General features: G+C 43.2%; 1 protein-coding gene across 1 annotated transcript in view; it reads left to right on the top strand.

Moving 5' to 3' along the window:
- The window catches only part of PLOD1 (procollagen-lysine,2-oxoglutarate 5-dioxygenase 1), a gene marked incomplete at its 5' end in the record, with an annotated part of 30,196 nt that extends 12,210 nt beyond the window's left edge, over nucleotides 1-17,986 (top strand). Inside the window, 10 exon segments of the mRNA XM_056543358.1 lie at nucleotides 822-943; nucleotides 3,052-3,156; nucleotides 3,246-3,371; nucleotides 6,357-6,498; nucleotides 10,329-10,442; nucleotides 10,688-10,753; nucleotides 11,000-11,104; nucleotides 12,407-12,553; nucleotides 12,822-12,947; nucleotides 17,198-17,986. Of these exon segments, the coding sequence (XP_056399333.1) occupies nucleotides 822-943; nucleotides 3,052-3,156; nucleotides 3,246-3,371; nucleotides 6,357-6,498; nucleotides 10,329-10,442; nucleotides 10,688-10,753; nucleotides 11,000-11,104; nucleotides 12,407-12,553; nucleotides 12,822-12,947; nucleotides 17,198-17,353 (1,209 nt within the window).
- Between the last annotated feature and the right edge of the window lie 2,003 nt (nucleotides 17,987-19,989).

Below are 19,989 nucleotides of genomic sequence, written 5' to 3'. Positions count from 1 at the left end.
TTCGGTTGAGCTTGGTGAATGGTAACTGGTTGGGTTGAGCTTGGTGATTAGTAACTGGTTGGGTTGAGCTTGGTGATTAGTAACTGGTTGGGTTGAGCTTGGTGAATGGTAACTGGTTGGGTTGAGCTTGGTGATTAGTAACTGGTTGGGTTGAGCTGGGTGATTAGTAACTGGTTGGGTTGAGCTTGGTGATTAGTAACTGGTTGGGTTGAGCTTGGTGATTAGTAACTGGTTGGGTTGAGCTTGGTGATTGGTAACTGGTTGGGTTGAGCTTGGTGATTAGTAACTGGTTTGGTTGAGCTTAGTGATTAGTAACTGGTTGGGTTGAGCTTGGTGATTAGTAACTGGTTGGGTTGAGCTTGGTGATTAGTAACTGGTTGGGTTGAGCTTGGTGATTAGTAACTCGATTGGTCAAGTTGTTTATATTAACAGCGTTGGTTGCTGTGCATTGTGTTGACTATTACATGATTGTGTGTAAGTTTGTACGTATATTTGCATTAAATGCATTTATTAACAGTCTAAGGGTGCATTTACACCACAATTATGCAATATGGCTGAAAATATGATACCCCGCCGCTGCTGTATCCCCACCAGACCCACGGTACACCCTATTCATTTCAATGAGCCGAATGGGGTCAGATAGTGACTTTGATCGGCTCATTTTTGAACCGTATCAGTTTTATTGCCGGACTAAAAACCGTGGCAGTCCTTACCTGCCACCATTCCCCAGCAGTACAGGTCCTGCTAATGAATACTTCTTCTTGGCCAGTTAAGTGATTCGCTCCGATGTCTCTTCTAAATTCTAAACCTTCTGCCCCCAGGAGACTCATCACCAGAGACGTGTGGAGAAATTCCTGCAGGCGCACGGGTCAGAATACAGCAATGTCAAATATGTAGGACCTGAGGAGGCGGGTAATTTCGCTGAAGCTCGTAATGCTGGAATGTAAGTGTGTAGTAAATATGACAGAATTTATGTATTTATTCAATGTATTTTTTAGTTTAGTTATTTATCTTTTTAGTTTATTTATATAATTTAGTTTGTTTATTTATGTTGGCGGGGTTAAACATAGAACATGTCGGCAGATAAGAATCATTCGGCACAGCTAGTCTGCCCAATATTCGGAATACTATAAATGGTTCACGGCCCCATCTTATATGAAGGATATCCTTATGCCTATCCCTATCTTATATGAAGGATAGCCTTATACCTATCTCTATCTTATATGAAGGATAGCCTTATACCTATCCCTATCTTATATGAAGGATAGCCTTATACCTATCTCTATCTTATATAAAGGATAGCCTTATACATATCTCTATCTTATATGAAGGATAGCCTTATACCTATCTCTATCTTATATAAAGGATAGCCTTATACATATCTCTATCTTATATGAAGGATAGCCTTATACCTATCCCTATCTTATATGAAGGATATCCTTATACCTATCTCTATCTTATACGAAGGATATCCTTATACCTATCCCTATCTTATATGAAGGATAGCCTTATGTCATTCTCTATCTTATATGAAGGATATCCTTATACCTAGCCCTATCTTATATGAAGGATAGCCTTATGCCTATCCCTATCTTATATGAAGGATAACCTTATACCTATCTCCATCTTATATGAAGGATAGCCTTATACCTATCCCTATCTTATATGAAGGATAGTCTTATACCTATCTCCATCTTATATGAAGCATAGCCTTATACCTATCCCTATCTTATATGAAGGATAGTCTTATACCTATCTCCATCTTATATGAAGGATAGTCTTATACCTATCTCCATCTTATATGAAGGATAGCCTTATACCTATCCCTATCTTATATGAAGAATAGCCTTATACCTATCTCTATCTTATATGAAGAATAGCCTTATACCTATCCCTATCTTATATGAAGGATAGCCTTATACCTATCCCTATCTTATATGAAGAATAGCCTTATACCTATCCCTATCTTATATGAAGGATAGCCTTATACCTATCCCTGTCTTATATGAAGGATAGCCTTATACCTATCTCTATCTTACATGAAGGATAGCCTTATACCTATCTCTATCTTATATGATGGATAGCCTTATACCTATCCTTATCTTATATGAAGGATAGCCTTATACCTATCTCTATCTTATATGAAGGTTAGCCTTATGCTTATCCCATGCATGTTTAAACTCCTTCACTGTATTTGCAGCGACCACTTCTGCAGGAAGACTATTCCATGCATCCACTACTCTCTCAGTAAAGTAATACTTCCTGATATTACTGCAGAAATATTTCCCCTCTATATAACACTATATGCTCTATATATAACACTATGTCCTCTATATATAACACTATATGCTCTATATATAACACTATGTCCTCTATATATAACACTATGTCCTCTATATATAAAACACTATGTCCTCTATATATAACACTATGTCCTCTATATATAACACTATGTCCTCTATATAACACTATATCCTCTATATAACACTATGTCCTCTATATATAACACTATGTCCTCTATATATAACACTATGTCCTGTATATATAACACTATATCCTCTATATAACACTATGTCCTCTATATAAAACACTGTGTCCTCTATATATAACACTATGTCCTCTATATAACACTGTGTCCTCTATATATAACACTGTGTCCTCTATATATAACACTATATCCTCTATATATAACACTATTATCAGCAAGGTAATTGCCGATACCGATAATGCCCAAAATCGTGATTATCGGTCGATCCCTACTTTATATATAAAAGTCTCTATCATATCCCCTCAGTCTCTTCTTTCTTCTATACATGTTCAGGTCCTTTAACCTTTCCTGGTAAGTTTTATCCTACAATCCATGTACTAGTTTAGTATCTTCTCTGAACTCTCTCTAGAGAATCTATATCCTTCTGGAGATACGGCCTCCAGTACTGCGCACAATACTCCAATACAACCAATATGGCCGCCATCAGAGCTCCCTTTCCTTCTATCTTCTCCCTGGCGTTGCTCCCATGATATGATGTGTAACATTCCGCTGATTCTCTCTAGGGACGTCTGCCGCCAGAACCCGGAATGTGAATATTACTTTTCCATTGATGTCCAGGTGGTTCTGAAGAACAGCAGCGTGCTCCGGACTCTGATCGAACAGAACAAGTAAGGAGCCATGATGGCGGTCATAGACTCCGTGTGGACGTACATTGGTCGGAGATGTAACTTTACCTCCTCGCCCTGTCTGTCCTCAGGTCGGTCATTGCTCCTCTGGTCAGCCGCCTTCAGGATCTGTGGTCAAACTTTTGGGGTGCGTTGAGTTCGGACGGGTTCTATGCTCGGTCGGAGGATTATATCGACATTGTCCAGCGACTGAGAATGTAAGTGAAGGTGCAAAACTTTGTACTCTTAGGCTATGTTCACACTGCGGAATGTGCACCTGGAAAATGTAGCCGCTCTTTTGTGCTGGGATCGCAAGAGATTGGCCGTCAGTATGATAGTTGGGCTCCCACTGTATCGGAGCATGCTGGGAGTTGTAGTTTTGCAAAAGCTGGAGGAGCACTGGTTAGGAAACAGCAAAGTAAGGTTTTCGGTATGAAACGGATTGTCATGCAGGAATACAAATTACAAGGGATGTTTTCTAATAGTTTTTTAATTGTGTTTCTGTTTTTTCAGGAGCGGGTAGATTAACCCTTTATATCAGTGTTTCCCAAACAGGGTGCCTCCAGCTGTTGCAAAACTACAACTCCCTGCATGCCCGGATAGCCAATGGCTGTCCGGACATGCTGGGAGTTGTAGTTTTGCAAAAGCTGGAGGCGCCCTGGTTAGGAAACAGCAAAGTAAGGTTTTCGGTATGAAACGGATTATCATGCAGGAATACAAATTACATGGGATGTTTTCTAATTGTCATTTTAATCTTGTTTCTGTTTTAGCAGGAGCGGGTAGATTAACCCTTTATATCAGTGTTTCCCAACCAGGGTGCCTCCAGCTGTTGCAAAACTACAATTTCCAGCATTTGTTGTCCGGAAATGCTGGGAGTTGTAGTTTGGCAAAAGATGGAGGCACCCTGGTTAGGAAACAGCAACGTAAGGTTTTCAGTATGAAACGGATTATCATGCAGGAATACAAATTACAAGGGATGTTTTCTAATTGTTTTTTAATTGTGTTTCTGTTTTAGCACTAGCAGGTAGATTAACCCTTTATATCAGTGTTTCCTAACCAGGGTGCCTCCAGCTGTTGCAAAACTACAACTCCCTGCATGCCCGGATAGCCAATGGCTGTCCGGGCATGCTGGGAGTTGTAGTTTTGCAAAAGCTGGAGGCACCCTGGTTAGGAAACAGGAAAGTAAGGTTTTCGGTATGAAACGGATTATCATGCAGGAATACAAATTACATGGGATGTTTTCTAATTGTCTTTTTAATCGTGTTTCTGTTTTAGCAGGAGCGAGTAGATTAACCCTTTATATCAGCGTTTCCCAACCAGGGTGCCTCCAGCTGTTGCAAAACTACAACTTCCAGCATTTCCGGACAGCCGAAGGCTGTCCGGAAATGCTGGGAGTTGTAGTTTTGCAACAGCTGGAGGCGCCCTGGTTGGGAAATACTGCTTCATATGCTTTGGTCCAGTTATGTCTGCTGCATGTAATGATCGTATGTGCGCCACTTACCTGCAGTACCAGTCCTGGCAATCCTAAGCCTGTTTCCATGGCAGCCATTGGGTATCTGTGTACCCAGCTGTGCTGTGCAGTATGCCCAGATACATACATTATGCCGACATAAAATTAAATGTAATAAAAAAATTTTTTTTTTTAAATACATTTTTCCTTGATATCTCCTCTTATACATGAAACATACATAAAATAAAATAAAAAACACACATTTGTTATCGCCATGCCAGTAACAACCCGAACAATAACATTATTTATTATTTACTTTTAGTATTTATCCTGCAAGCTGGACACCCCCATAATTGCGTTTTTTTTTTTGTTAAATACAATCAAAAAGTCCTACCTATTCCAAAACGAATAATAACCAATAATAATGACAAATTTTCCCGTAAAAAAAAAATGAGCTCTTTCATAGCGCCATCAAGTGGGGGGAAAAAAAAATGAATGGCGACACTAATTATGATTATTTTTTAAGTATTTATATTATGGCAATGTAGTAAAAAAAAAAAAAAAAAAAACATATAAATTTGGTATCGCTGTCATCGTACCGACCTACAGAGTGAAGCTATGACGTTATTTTTACTGTACGGTGAACAGCGTCAATTCAAAATGCATATAAATGACAAAATCTCTTTTTTTTTTTTCCATTTGACCAGCAAAAATAAGTTAATAAAAATGAGCCAATAAGATATAGGATGGCGGCATTAAATTTTCTGCGCAAATTTTAAAAAAATAGTTGGAAAAATGTTAAAGGGGTACTCCGGTGGAAAGCATTTTTTTTTTTTTTTTTTTTTTTTTTAAATCAACTGGTGCCAGAAAGATTTGTAAATTACTTCTATTAAAAAATCTTTACCCTTCCAGTAGGGATCGACCGATATCGATTTTTTTTTAGGGCCGATACCAATAATCTGTGGAGGTTAAGGCCGATAGCCGATACCAATATCGATATTCTGGTATACATTATCGGCCATTGCACCCCCTCCTGGGATGCCGCTGCAGGTCATTGATTTTAAGCGGGCGCTTTAAATCATTGAACTGCAGCAGCGAACTGCAAGGTAATTTCCGATATCGATAACGTCCAAAATCGTGAATATCGGCCGATAATATCGGCCAAACCGATAATCGGTCGATCCCTACCTTTCAGTACTTATTAGCAGCTGTATGCTACAGAGAAAATTCTATTCTTTTTGAATTTCTTTCTTGAGTTGACCACAGTGCTCTCTGCTGACACCTGATGCCCGTATCAGGAACTGTCCAGAGCAGGAGAAAATCCCCATAGTAAACCTATGCTGCTCTGGACAGTTCCTGACACGGACAGAGGTGTCAGCAGAGAGCACTGTGGACAAAACAAAAAATGAATTCAAAAAGAATACTTGAGTACTGGAAGGGTAAAGATTCTTTAATAGAAGTAATTTACAAATCTGTTTAACTTTCTGGCACCAGTTCATTAAAAACAACAAAAAAAAATTTCTACCGGAGTACCCCTTTAAGCACTAAGGCACCAAAGGCTCCAGGGGAAGGGGTTAATTTAACCTTTTTTGATATTATTTACTTTATATAAGCCCATACGGGGCCATGTGGTAGCGATGGCATAAATACGTTTTATGGGTAGAGTTTAGTATACTGCAGCGCTTTCCAAACAGTGTGCCTGCAGCTGTTGCAAAACTCCCAGCATGCAATTGACCCATCATGTGTTTTACAGTGGAATCTGGAACGTCCCCTACGTCACCAATGTTTACTTAGTGAAGGGCAGCGTCCTCAGGAAAGCACTGAGCCAGTACGATCTGTTCCACAGCGGAAATCTGGACCCCGACATGGCGTTCTGTCATAATGTGCGCCAAAAGGTGAGCAAGAGAATCAGTCTGAGAAGCATTGTGTATCACAACCATGGTCACCCAACTTTTCCAGACTCCTGAATAGCATATCTACTTATAGCTCTGTGCGACAGTCAGACCATGTAATGATAACTTGAGTCATTACAGGGTCTGATTTTCATACACAGCTTTCCAGGCTCCTGAATGGCATTAGTACAGCAACCAGTTGGCCACCATTACTAGCCCTGGTGCCATTACAGAGACTATTATATTAGTTGTGAAGTGTGCCTGTGCGTAAAGTAATACAGTTATAAGCAGATATGCCATTCAGGAGCATGGAAAAGTTAGCTGAGACATCCTCACCTAGCTTTTCCATGCTCCTAAATGGCTTATCTGCTTATAACTGTATTACTTTATGCACAGGCACACTTTAGAATTCCTAATAGTCCCTGTAAATTACTAGTAGCCATGTTGGTTTTAAGACTAAACATATATGTCATTTAGGAGCCTGGAAAAGCTGGGGCATAGTGTCACCTGAACCTCCATCACTTATTACTAGGCAGAAGGCACCATTTAGAATGTTTGCAGGGCGGGAGCGGGTGGTTATGGTCAAAAATTTATCTGGAACAGAATTAAAGGGGTTATCCAGGAATAAAAAAATATATATAAATAATTTCATTCAAAAACTGCTACCCCTCTGTCTCCAGGTTGGATGTTTTTCGATTCCTGGATAACCCCTTTAACCCCGTAAGGACTCAGGGTTTTTCCATTTTTGCACTTTCGTTTTTTCCTCCTTACCTTTTAAAAAATCATAATTCTTTAAATTTTGCACCTAAAAATCCATATGATTGCTTAATTTTTGCGCCACCATTTCTACTTTGTATTGACGTCAGTCTATTTACCCAAAAATCTACGGTGAAACGGAAAAAAAATCATTGTGCAACGAAATTGAAGAAAAAACGCTATTTTGTAAGTTTTGTGGGCTTCCGTTTCTACGCAGTACATTTTTCGGTAAAAACGACACCTTATTATTCTGTAGGTCCATACGGTTAAAATGATCCCCTACTTATATAGGTTGGAATTTGTCGTACTTCTAGAAAAAATCATAACTACCGTATTTTTCGCCGTATAAGACGCACTTTTTCTTCCCCAAAACTGGGGGGAAAAAGTCGGTGCGTCTTATACGGCGAATACACCCCTATCGCGGCGGTCCCTGCGGCCATCAACGGCCGGGACCCGCGGCTAATACAGGACATCACCGATCGCGGTGATGCCCTGTATTAACCCTTCACACGCGGCGATCAAAGCTGACCGCCGCGTCTGAAGGGAAAGTGACACTAACCCGGCTGTTCAGTCGGGCTGTTCGGGACCGCCGCGATTTCACCGCCTGACTGAATAGCCGGGTTAGTGCTTACAGGACACCGGGAGGGACCTTACCTGCCTCCTCGGTGTCTTCTCCGTTCAGGGATCCCCTGTATGCCGGCGCTCTCCTTCCTCGTCGTCTCGTACGTGCGTCGGCGTGCGTAACGACGAGATGGTGGCAACGGAGAGCGAAGATACCCGGCCGGCAGCAGAGACGTTCCGGAGCGACGGGGACACGGCGACAGCGATGGAGCGACATCCAGGGCAGCGGTGACGGGTCCGGAGCGGCGGGGACACGTGAGTATTACCTCCTATGCAGTGGTCTTCAATCTGCGGACCTCCAGATGTTGCAAAACTACAACTCCCAGCATGCCCGGACAGCCAACGGCTGTCCGGGCATGCTGGGAGTTGTAGTTTTGCAACATCTGGAGGTCCGCAGGTTGAAGACCACTATTGGGTTCAAAATCTTTATTTTTTTTGATTTTGCACCTATAAATTAGGTTCGTCTTATACGCCGGTGCGTCCTATAGGACGAAAAATACGGTACATGCAGGAAAATGTATACGTTTAAAAATGTCATCTTCTGACCCCCTATAACTTTTTTATTTTTCCGCATATGGAGCGGTATGAGGGCTCATTTTTTGCGCCGTGATCTGAAGTTTATAGCGGTGCCATTTTTGTATTGATCGGACTGCAATTCATTTTTTCATGATATAAAAAATGACCAAAAATACGTTATTTTGGACTTTGGAATTTTTTCGTGCGTACGCCATTGACCGTGCGGTTTAATTAACAATATATTTTTATAATTCGGACATTTCAACACGCAACGATACCACATATGTTTGTGTATTTCTATTGACACTGTTTTTTATTTATTTTTATTTTTTTTTAATGGGAAAGGGGGGTGATTCAAACTTTTAATAGGGAAGGGGTTAAATGATCTTTATTAACTTTTTATTTCCCCTTTTTTTTTTTGCAGTGTTATAGCTCCCATAGGGGACCTATAACACTGCACACACTGATCTTTTACATTGATCATTGTTAACCCATAGGACAGTGATGGCGAACCTATGGAGCGCGTGCCACTGGTGGCCCGCCGAGCCCCCTCTGTGGGCACGTGGCCATAGTTCGCCATGCGACCTGCGCAGACTTGCGACCGCTCCTCCCCTCAGCTCTCTGAAGGTTTCCGAAGCTAGAGCTGGGGGGAGCGAAGGCAGAGCAGAGGGCGCAGGTCTGCATGGGAGAAATAAACCACGCGCCAAGCCGCGCCCCCCTCATCTCCCCCTCCCGGAGGACGCAAGTCTGCATGGCAGACAGAAGGCAGAGCAGGGGAGAGAGGACGCACACAGCTCCTCATCTCCCCTCCCTAATGATTGCTATGTGTGAAGGGGGGACATACTGCACGGGGGGGGGGGGGGGGGGGGGGGACATCACAGACTGGGGATGATTTCTATTTGAGGGGGAAAAAAGTTGTCGTGCATTACGGTTTGGGCACTCGGGCTCAAAAAGTTTTGCCATCACTGCCATAGGATAACATTGATCAATGATTCTGCCGCTTGACTGCTCATGTCTGATCAATTTGCACATCGCGTCTAAAGGGTTAATAGCGCGCGGCACCGCGATCAGTGCCGCACGCTTTTAGCCACAGGTCCCCGGCTGTTGTCAGAGGCCGGGCCCGAGCTGCTATGACCCCGGGGCCACGGCGTGGCCCCACGTTATAGAAAGGGAGCAGACTCAGGGCATACAGGTACTCCCTGCGTCCTTAAGAGGTTAAAGGAGTAGTCCAATGGTGACTCAGTGGTGAGCAACTTATCCCCTATCCTAAGGGTAGGGGATAAGTTGCAGATCGCGGGGGGTCCGACCTCTGGGGCCCCCTGCGATCTCCTGTACGGAGCCCCGACAGCCCGCGGGAAGGGGGCGTGTCGATCTCCGCACGAAGCGGCGGCCGACACGCCCCCTCAATACAACTCTATGGCAGAGCCGAAGCGCTGCCTTCGGCAATCTCCGGCTCTGCCATAGAGATGTATTGAGGGGGCGTGTCGGCCGCCGCCTCGTGCGGGGGTCGACACCCGCTATCTGGGCCGAGAGCCAGGGCCCCGTACAGAGAGATCGCAGGGGGCCCCAGCGGTCTGACCCCCCCCCCCCACCCCCCCGCGATCTCAAACTTATCCCCTATCCTTAGGATAGGGGATAAGTTTTTCACCACTGGACTACCCCTTTAAGAAAACAGTCCTGTGTAGGGCTCTACTGTAAGCAGTCTAGACAATGCTCTGTGAGCTAAACAGCCTGGACTCCAGACCGATGCATTGTACATAGCTGGTCCTGCTCTCAGCTGAGAAGAGGAGACAATTGAATCCAGTTTAGACAATGCTCTGTGAGCTAAACAAGACCTCAGTAAATCTCTCTGCTAGTCTGGTACAAAGTATCAGTATGTTATAAAGTTGCTGTCGGAGGCGTCTGCTGATTTATTTTTCTCGTATTGTCGTCCTCTACAGGGAGTCTTCATGGTGGTGACTAACAGAGAACAGTTCGGCCACATCCTCTCCTTGGAGAACTACAAGACAACTCATCTCCACAATGACCTGTGGCAGATATTTCAGAACATCGAGGTAAGGCAGTGGTTTTTCCCAACCAGGGTGCCTCCAGCTGTTGCAAAACTACAACTCCCTGCATGCCCGGACAGCCAACGGCTGTCCGGGCATGCTGGGAGTTGTAGTTTTGCAAAAGCTGGAGGCACCCTGGTTAGGAAACAGCAAAGTAAGGTTTTTGGTATGAAACGGATTATCATGCAGGAATACAAATAACTTGGAATGTTTTCTAATTGTCTTTTAATCGTGTTTCTGTTTTTCTACAGGACTGGAAAGAAAAATACATTCACCCCAATTACACTTTGGCCCGGAAAGGCAAGCTGATGGAATCGGTGAGTCTTTATTGGGCCCAGATGGTCAAATTTCAGACAAAAACAGACTAAAAAGTGACATGAAATCTAATGGGGGGCTTCAAGGCTGCCATGGCTACTGCTGCTATTGAGCACGGCATCTAAAGGGTTAAATTGGCACATATATGTTACCCCATGGCACTTTGAACATATCTGTATATCAGAATGTGGTAAAAGGATTACATTTTGTAACATAACCCAAAAAAAAAAAATGTTTTCTCTTCTCAGCCGTGTCCAGACGTGTACTGGTTCCCGGTGTTTACCGAAACTGCATGTGATGACATTGTGGAGGAAATGGAACATTTTGGTCAGTGGTCCAGAGGAGACAACAAGGTAAGGAGCACCTTCCCTCCTTGAGATAACTTAAGCGATTCCTAACCTTTTAGATCAAATCTTGTTCCTGAAAGGTAAATCAAGGCTTCCCTCTCACTTAACAGCGATTCCGTGCTTAGTATAACTAATTCTGTGATGTGCTGCTGTTGTTTCATGGGCACTAGGTGTCTCCTTTTTCTGCAATCTGCTGGATACTGCCTGTTGTTAGGGGAATTCCATCTCTAGTAACAGACAGCGGGACACGACACAGGAAGGTTGAGGTTGGGCTTGGCTAGTGCTATGAGCAGGAGAGGGGAAGACCAAGCGTGGGCTGTGTACCCGCAATGTTTGAGCCTGTCTTCATCCTTCAGAAGATTTACAGTGTTCCTGAAAGGAACATAAAGGCTACTTTCTCATCTTGAAGGGGCTATCCAGGAATAGAAAATCAGACCTAATTTCTTTCAAAGACCGCTTCCTGTCTGTCTCCAATTTGGGTGTGGTATTACAACTTGGCTCCATTCAGTTCAGTGGAACTGAGCTGCAGAACCACACCCAATCTGGAGACAGACGGGGAGCGGTCTTTGAGAAAAATTATCTGTGTTTTTCGATTCCTGGATAACCCCTTTAACAGCAGTTTGGTGCTTAGTATAACCCATTCTGTGATGGGCAGTTGCTGTTTTTTGGGCACTAGGTGTCTAATTTCTCTGCAGTCTGCTAGCCGCTGCCTCTTGTTAGGGGAATTCCATCTCTCGTAACACAGACCAAGACAGAACACAGGAAGTTGGTCTGGGGCTCAGCTAGTGCCTAGGCTGTGTACCTGCAATATGTGATCCTGTCTCCATCCTCGGGAAGATCTACATGGTTCCTGAAAGGTACATCAAGGCTTCCCTCTCATCTTAACAGAAGTTTAGTGTTTTGTATAACCTATTCTTTGTACAATTGGTCCCACCTGAAACAAGCCCTCATATGGGCCTGTAGGTGGAAAGTTTAAATAGTTATAAAAACAACGAAAAGGCAAAAATAATAAAATGACTGTGCCCTCAAGGGGTTAAACCAGTGTCTTTGCAGATTGGTGGTAGTCCCAGAATCCCCATGAGTCACCAAGTATTAGCATTTTAAAATGTGAATATTTTTACTGTGTAAATGTTTGTTTGAAGGATATTATAGTGAGATTCTTAGACATGGCCAGCAGGTGGAGCTATTGTCTATGAGAATACTCATCTGTTTACAGTCTTTGGTGCCACCTACTGTCTTTTTGGGAGAATTGCATGCAAGTAATAAGGTGCCAATTCTAAAACCGACATGTTCTTCTTATCATTGCAGGATGAAAGAATTCAGGGAGGATACGAAAATGTCCCGACAATCGATATTCACATGAACCAAGTCAGTTATGAGAAGGAATGGCAAAAATTCCTCCTGGACTTTGTGGCCCCCATTACGGAAAAAATGTATCCGGGGTATTATACTCAGGTAGGTATCAAGGAGATGACTGAGGGATCAAGCTGCTGCAAAATCCCATCCCATGTCATTTGTATTCCTGCATGATAATCCGTTTTATACCGGAAACCTTACTTTGCTGTTTCCTAACCAGGGTGCCTCCAGCTTTTGCAAAACTACAACTCCCTGCATGCCCGGACAGCCGTTGGCTGTCCGGGCATGCAGGGAGTTGTAGTTTTGCAACAGCTGGAGGCACCTTGGTTGGGACAATTGTCACATCCTTATCTCTATATTTGTGCAGGCTCAGTTTGACTTGGCCTTTATCGTACGGTACAAACCTGACGAGCAGCCGTCCCTCGCCCCGCACCACGATGCATCCACCTTCACTATTAATATCGCTTTGAACAGCGTCGGAGAGGATTATGAGGTAAGTCGCAACGTCGCTCATAAAAAAAAGATGCTGGGGGTGGTTGTTCCACTGTGTCCTTTGCACTTTTCTTGTAAACCAGTGTTCCCCAATTTGTGCCCCCCCCCCAACACTTGTCAAACTACAACTCTCTTTATGCATTCGGCTGTTGTAGTCTTGCAACAGCTGGAAAGCCGCAGGTTTGGGAACACAAGAAGCCTTTTGCAAGCAAAGGCTCTCGGGGCATGATGGGAGTTGTAGTCTTGCAACAGCTGAAAAGCCGCACATTTAAATGGGCACTGTCAGATACAAAAACTTCTGATATGTTGTAAAGCATGTATAACCAATAGGTTTGGCAATTGCTTTCATTAGAAAATTTTCAGTATTTCATAATGAAAAATCCGGTCAAACAACTGCCCCCCTGCCTGCTTGGACACATACTAGTCCTGCTGTGTCCATGAGTCATCACCTATGTCATGGACACACTTCCTTGATTGACAGCTGTGAGTGCAGGGCTCAGAGCTGGAGGAAAAATCCTCCCACTCTCATCTTGTGTCCGGCTACTGTCAGTGAGGACAAGCTGGGAGTTGTAGTTTTGGTAATGCTAGGGGAGATGTGAGCAGACAGCATACTGAGGGAGGAATTCAGACTCGTGAGATAAATTAAAAGTGTAATAAAAAAATAAATAAAGCTGCTAGACACTAGAGATGAGCGAACTTACAGTAAATTCGATTCGTCACGAACTTCTCGGCTCGGCAGTTAATGTCTTTTCCTGCATAAATTAGTTCAGCTTTCCGGTGCTCCGGTGGGCTGGAAAAGGTGGATACAGTCCTAGGAGACTCTTTCCTAGGAATGTATCCACCTTTTCCAGCCCACCGGAGCACCTGAAGGCTGAACTAATTTATGCAGGATAAGTCATCAACTGCCGAGCCGAGAAGTTCGTGACGAATCTAATTTACTGTAAGTTCGCTCATCTCTACTAGAAACATAAAAATTAGATGTACGTGGTCAGGATTAGGTACTGAGTGATCTATTAAAAAAAAGTGTTTTTTGTCGGATCTGACGGGTACGCTTTAAAGTGGTTCAGGGCACACAGACAACCCCATCCGTATGCAGATTGCCCCCTGTAGGTAGGACCAACCTGTAGTTAATCCTTCCCCAGATGTAGGACCCTCCCTGTAGGTGGTTTGCCCCCATATATGACCCCCTGTAGGTAGCTTCCCCCTGTATATAGAGTTCTTCCCATGTATATAGAATGTATAGGTATGTAGTTTTTCCCATGTACATAGGGCCCCTCTGTGAGTAGCTTTGCCCCTGTATATAGAACTATACCCCCCCCCCCCCCCCACTGCAAGAAGAGAAATAAAAATAAAAAACACATACTCACCTTGGTCCCCCTGCAGTCATTGGCGTCTTCTCCAAATTCTTTCTGCGGCCACTAGAGGCTGCAGGACGCTTCTCTACCTACGTTACGCATACGATGACATCATCATGCACATCCCAGAGGAAGTGATGTCTCCGACCTCTAGTGGCTGCAGGCAGCATCACTAGAGGTCGAAAGGCCATGGAGACCTTAGAGCTAGGACTTCCCGTCGCCAACTTCCCCACCATACTGCCGTGGCACACACGTTGGGAATCACTGATCTAGAGCAGTGTTTTCCAAGCCTTTGGCTGTCTGGGCATGTTGGGGGTTAAAACAATTATCCAAACTTAAATTATCTAAATTAGCTAAAAATTATATTTTTATTCAAAAATATCTTAAAACCTTATCACATACAAAATTTATTAATACACTACAAGAATCGGTAAGTATAGAACTGGGAATCTCACAATGAGAGATCCTCCTATGGGTCAATCCCACAAAATCCCGACGCGTTTCCTCGTATATCATAGTGCTATGGTTCATCAGGGGATTTGACAATATCTATATGTGGAGATTTAGGTGTACCTATACATAAGATTATTCCATACCATAGATGCATACACAATACATAGAACGGCAACAAACAAGCACAGATACAAAATATATAATGATAAAAGTGCTATCCAGTGATGCAGTATTCAGTCAGAAGCTTATCAGTAGTCACATTCCTTGTGATGTAGTAAGGATGCACACATAATTAAAGGGGTACTCCGCTGCTCAGCGTTTGGAACAAACTGTTCCGAACTCTGGAGCTGGCACCAGGATCTTGTGATGTCATAGCCCCGCCCCCTCATGACGTCACGCCCCGCCCCCTCAATGCAAGTCTATGGGAGGGGGCATGACAGCTGTCACGCCCCCTCCCATAGACTTGCATTGAGGGGGCGGGGCGTGATGTCATGAGGGGCGGGGCTATGACGTCACAAGATCCTGGTGCCAACTCCACAGTTCGGAACAGTTTGTTCCAAACTCTGAGCAGCGGAGTACCCCTTTAACAACATATATCGCACAGATAGACGTAATGGAGGAATGTTCACAGATGTTTCTTATTGATCACCCATACGTAAGATAGCAAAGAGAATTCTCCAGATGTGCGCACATTATATAGAACAATCCGGCATTTCACTCCACAACTGGGCTAAATCCACCGATACTGGAGAAAAACATGATACAGATCGAAGATCAAACCCCCAAAACATTTTGTTATAGTTTTTTTTAAAGTAGTAAAATAAAGAAAACTTATATAAATCGGGTTTCCATGTAACCATATGGACCTACAGAATAAATAGATAAGGTGTCATTTCTACTGAAAAGTGCTCTGCGTAGAATCGGAAGCCCCCAAAATTTACAAAATGGCATTTTTTTTTTTATTTTGTCCCACAAAAATTTTTTTCTTTCTGGGTTCATCATTAATTTTGTGGTGAAATGATTGATTTGTTTTTTGCGCGACCAGTTGTCCGTTGTAATTCCATCACTCACTTTATCATAAAATCTATGGCGCAACCAAAAAAATACTATTTGTGTGGGGAAATTAAAAAGAAAACCGCAATTTTGCAGATTTTGGAAGGTTTCGTTTTCACGCCGTACAATTTATGGTAAAAATGAAATGTGTTCTTTATTATTTGGGTCAATACGATTAAAATGATACCCAGGATAACATAATTTTCTATAACTTGCGCTTAAAAAAAAAAATCACAAACTTTTTAACCAAATTAGTACGTTTAAAATCCCCCTATTTTGAAGACCTATAACTTTTTCATTTTTCCGTATAAGCGGCGGTATGAGGGCTCATTTTTTGCGCCGTGATCTGTACTTTTTATTGATACCATATTTGCTTATATAAAACTTTTAATACATTTTTTTATAAGAAAGCAGGTATTAAGGACTTTTTTTTTTCGTTCACGCCGTTCACCGTACGGTATCATTAACATTTTATTTTAATAGTTCAGATATTTACGCACGTAGCGATACCAATTATGTATATAAAAAAAAATACACTTTTTGGGGGTGAAATAGGGAAAATGGGACAATTTACGTTTTTATTGGGGAGGGGGTTTTTCACATTTTTGTAAACTTTTTTTTTAAACTTTTTTTTCTTTTATTTTTACACTTTATCAGTCCCCATAGAGGACTATCTATAGCAATCATTTCATTGCTAATACTGTTCATTGCTATGCATAGGCATAGCACTGATCAGTATTATCGGTGATCTTCTGCTTTGGTCTGCTCGATTTCAGACCAGAGCAGAAGACCAGTGGAAGGCAGCGGAGGCAGGTGAGGGGACCTCCATCTGCCGTTCTGGATGATCGGATCGCCGCGGTAGCGCTGCGGGCAATCCGATCATCGATTTTAGTGACCGCGATGCTGCAGATGCCGTGATCTGTATTGATCACGGCATCTGAGGGGTTAATGGCGGACATCCGTGCGATTGCGGATGTCTGCCATTAGCGGCGGGTCCCTGGCTGCTATCAGCAGCCGGGACCTGTTGCGCATGACCCGAGCATGGCTCCGATACTCGCGGTTATGTATAGGACGTAAATGTACGTCCTGGTGCGTTAAGAACCAGCTCACCAGGACGTACATTTATGTCCGGCATCGTTAAGGGGTTAAAGGGTTAAACACAGCCGAGCCTCCTCTACTGTTAAACAGTGTCAATGGCCACTACAAACTCCGATCCAAGTTGGTTGGTATGCTGGAGGTGGTAGTTTTGCAACAGCTGGAGACACCCTGTTTGGAAAGCACTGATCTAGAGCCACGGATTGGGGTCCCCTGATATAAGCCTCACAAGGGGCTGTTCTATGATGTCACTTTGGGCAGAACATGTATTCTCTAACCACTTGTTCTTTCGCAGGGGGGCGGCTGCAGATTCATCCGTTACAATTGCTCCGTAAGTGCCCCGAGGAAAGGATGGGCCTTGATGCACCCAGGAAGACTGACCCATTACCACGAAGGACTCCCAACCACTAAAGGGACCCGCTACATCGCAGTCTCCTTCGTGGATCCTTAGACCGGGGACTTGTCTTTTACAAGAACTTAGGAGAAGTTACAATGTAACACTGATACAAGTATTATGAGGTCGAGGCGGCCATTACTGGTTGACACTAATGACATTATCTTTTTGGATAAGTATTGAACCCGAACCCGTGAGAATTCGTAACAGTCCAGACCGACCGAACCGCGGCAGCGAACAAATGGCGAATACAATACAATCAGAATTTGTTTTTGTTTTTGATTGTTGTTTTTTTTTTTCTTCCGACGTCTTTCTCTTAAATCGTCCTCAGGTTCCCAATCCTCCCTTTTGTATATTTAAGAGAATTTTTTTTTTTAATATATTTTTTGTTTCTTTCAATGTCTGTAGAGTTTATGGTGCTATTGTACCCTAGGGGGCTTCGCAAAATGTGGCGGTCCTGTACAATTGAATAGAGATGACTCGTCCTGAGAATGTGACAGAATAGTAAATGAAGCCTTGTTTTATTGTGAATGGGAAAAATGATCTTTCAAATATTTTGAATATAGACTTGAATAAAATGTCATAAAAAAACAAACAAAAAAAACCCACATACATACACCCAGGTACATTTTTCATTAAAGGGGTACTCCGGTGGAAGACTTTTTTTTTTATTTTAAATCAACTGGTGCCAGAAAGTTAAACAGATTTGTAAATTACTTTTATTAAAAAATCTTAATCCTTCCAGTACTTATTAGCTGCTGAATACTACAGAGGAAATTCTTTTCTTTTTGGAACACAGAGCTCTCTGCTGACATCACGAGCACAGTGCTCTCTGCTGACATCTCTGTACATTTTAAGAACTGTCCAGAGTAGGAGAAAATCCCCATAGAAAACCTATGCTGCTCTGGACAGTTCCTAAAATGGACAGAGATGTCAGCAGAGAGCACTGTGGTCATGATGTCAGCAGAGAGCTCTGTGTTCCAAAAAGAAAGCCATTTCCTCTGTAGTATACACAGACCCTAATAAGTACTGGAAGGATTAAGATTTTTTATTAGAAGTAATTTACAAATCTGTTTAACTTTCTGGCACCAGTTAATTAAAAAAAAAAAAGTTTTCCACCGGAGTACCCCTTTAAAATGGACAGAGATGTCAGCAGAGAGCACTGGGGTCATGATGTCAGCAGAGAGCTCTGTGTTCCAAAAAGAAAATAATTTCCTCTGTAGTATTCAGCAGCTAATAAGTACTGGAAGGGTTAAGATTTTTTGATAGAAGTGATTTACAAATCTGTTTAACTTTCTGGCACCAGTTGATTTAAAAAAAAAAAGTTTTCAACCGGAGCACCCCTTTAAAGGGGTACTCCTGGGGAACTCAACTTATTCATCCATAGGATACGGGATAAGTGTCTGATCGCGGGGTGGGCCCCTTGCGATTTCCTGTACGGGGCCCGACTCTTGTATTAGCCATTCAGCATCTTTTCCAGCCCCCACCCTTGTGTGACGGCCCGCTCGCCCGGTGCTTGGCTGAGCGGCCCATGTCTCCTGCTCGTGGAGGTGGGACCCGGAGCGCTCAGGACTATGGTAAGTTCAGCGCATGACCCGGCTTTGGGGGGGGCTCCGACCTCTTGGACATAACTCATCATATTCTGTAGACAGGATAAGTTGTGTTCCCTCGGAGTACCCCTTTATTTATGGTCAAGTTTTACCCAGCCAAAAGGGGTCCACCCAAAACTACAATTTTTCACCTATACACAGGATCGGTAAGGGTCCGACCCCTGGGCTCCCTACGAGAAAGTGAGTCCCTTGTCCCCACCTCTTGTGTAACTAAGCGGCAGTCGAGCACGCACGCTACCATTACGTGTACTCGCTATGGCACTGCCAGAGATCCAGCTGTTATCCGGGCATGCTGGGAGTTGTAGTTTTACAACAGCTGGAGGCACCCTGGTTGGGAAACACAACCATGGAGAATAAAGGGAGCCCCCACAACCCAGCAACACACGTCAGGCATCCAGAATCACCATGTAGTCCTGGCTTAGGCAACTTGGGGCATTGTTTCCCAACCAGGATGCCTCCAGCTGTTGCAAAACTACAACTCCCAGCATGCCCGGACAGCCTTTGGCTGTCCGGGCATGCTGGGAGTTGTAGTTTTGCAACAGCTGGAGGCGCTCTGGTTGGGAAACACCGATCTAAAGAGGTGTTTTATTTATTGCCTTGCATTTATAGGTTAAAGGGGTACTCCGGTGAAAAACTTTTTTTTTTTTTTTTTTAAATCAACTGGTGCCAGAAAGTTAAACAGATTTGTAAATTATTTCTATTAAAAAAATCTTAATTCTTCCTGTACTTATTAGCTGCTGAATACTACAGTGGAAATTCTTTTCCGTTTGAAACACAGAGCTCTCTGCTGACATCATGAGCACAGTGCTCTCTGCTGACATCTCTGTCCATTTTTCGGAACTGTCCAGAGCAAAAGGAAATCCCCATAGCAAACATATGCTGCTCTGGACAGTTCCTAAAATGGACAGAGGTGTCAGCAGAGAGCACTGTGCTCGTGATGTCAGCAGAGAGCTCTGTGTTCCAAAATGAAAAGAATTTCCTCTGTAGTATTCAGCAGCTAATAAGTACAGGAAGGATTAAGATTTTTTTTTTTTTTTATAGAAGTCATTTACAAATCTGTTTAACTTTCTGGCACCAGTTGAT

The sequence above is a fragment of the Hyla sarda genome, chromosome 10, assembly GCF_029499605.1.
Source record: "Hyla sarda isolate aHylSar1 chromosome 10, aHylSar1.hap1, whole genome shotgun sequence".
In the NCBI taxonomy this organism is placed as follows: Eukaryota; Metazoa; Chordata; class Amphibia; order Anura; family Hylidae; genus Hyla; species Hyla sarda.
This window is presented reverse-complemented; position numbering and strand designations above follow the sequence as displayed.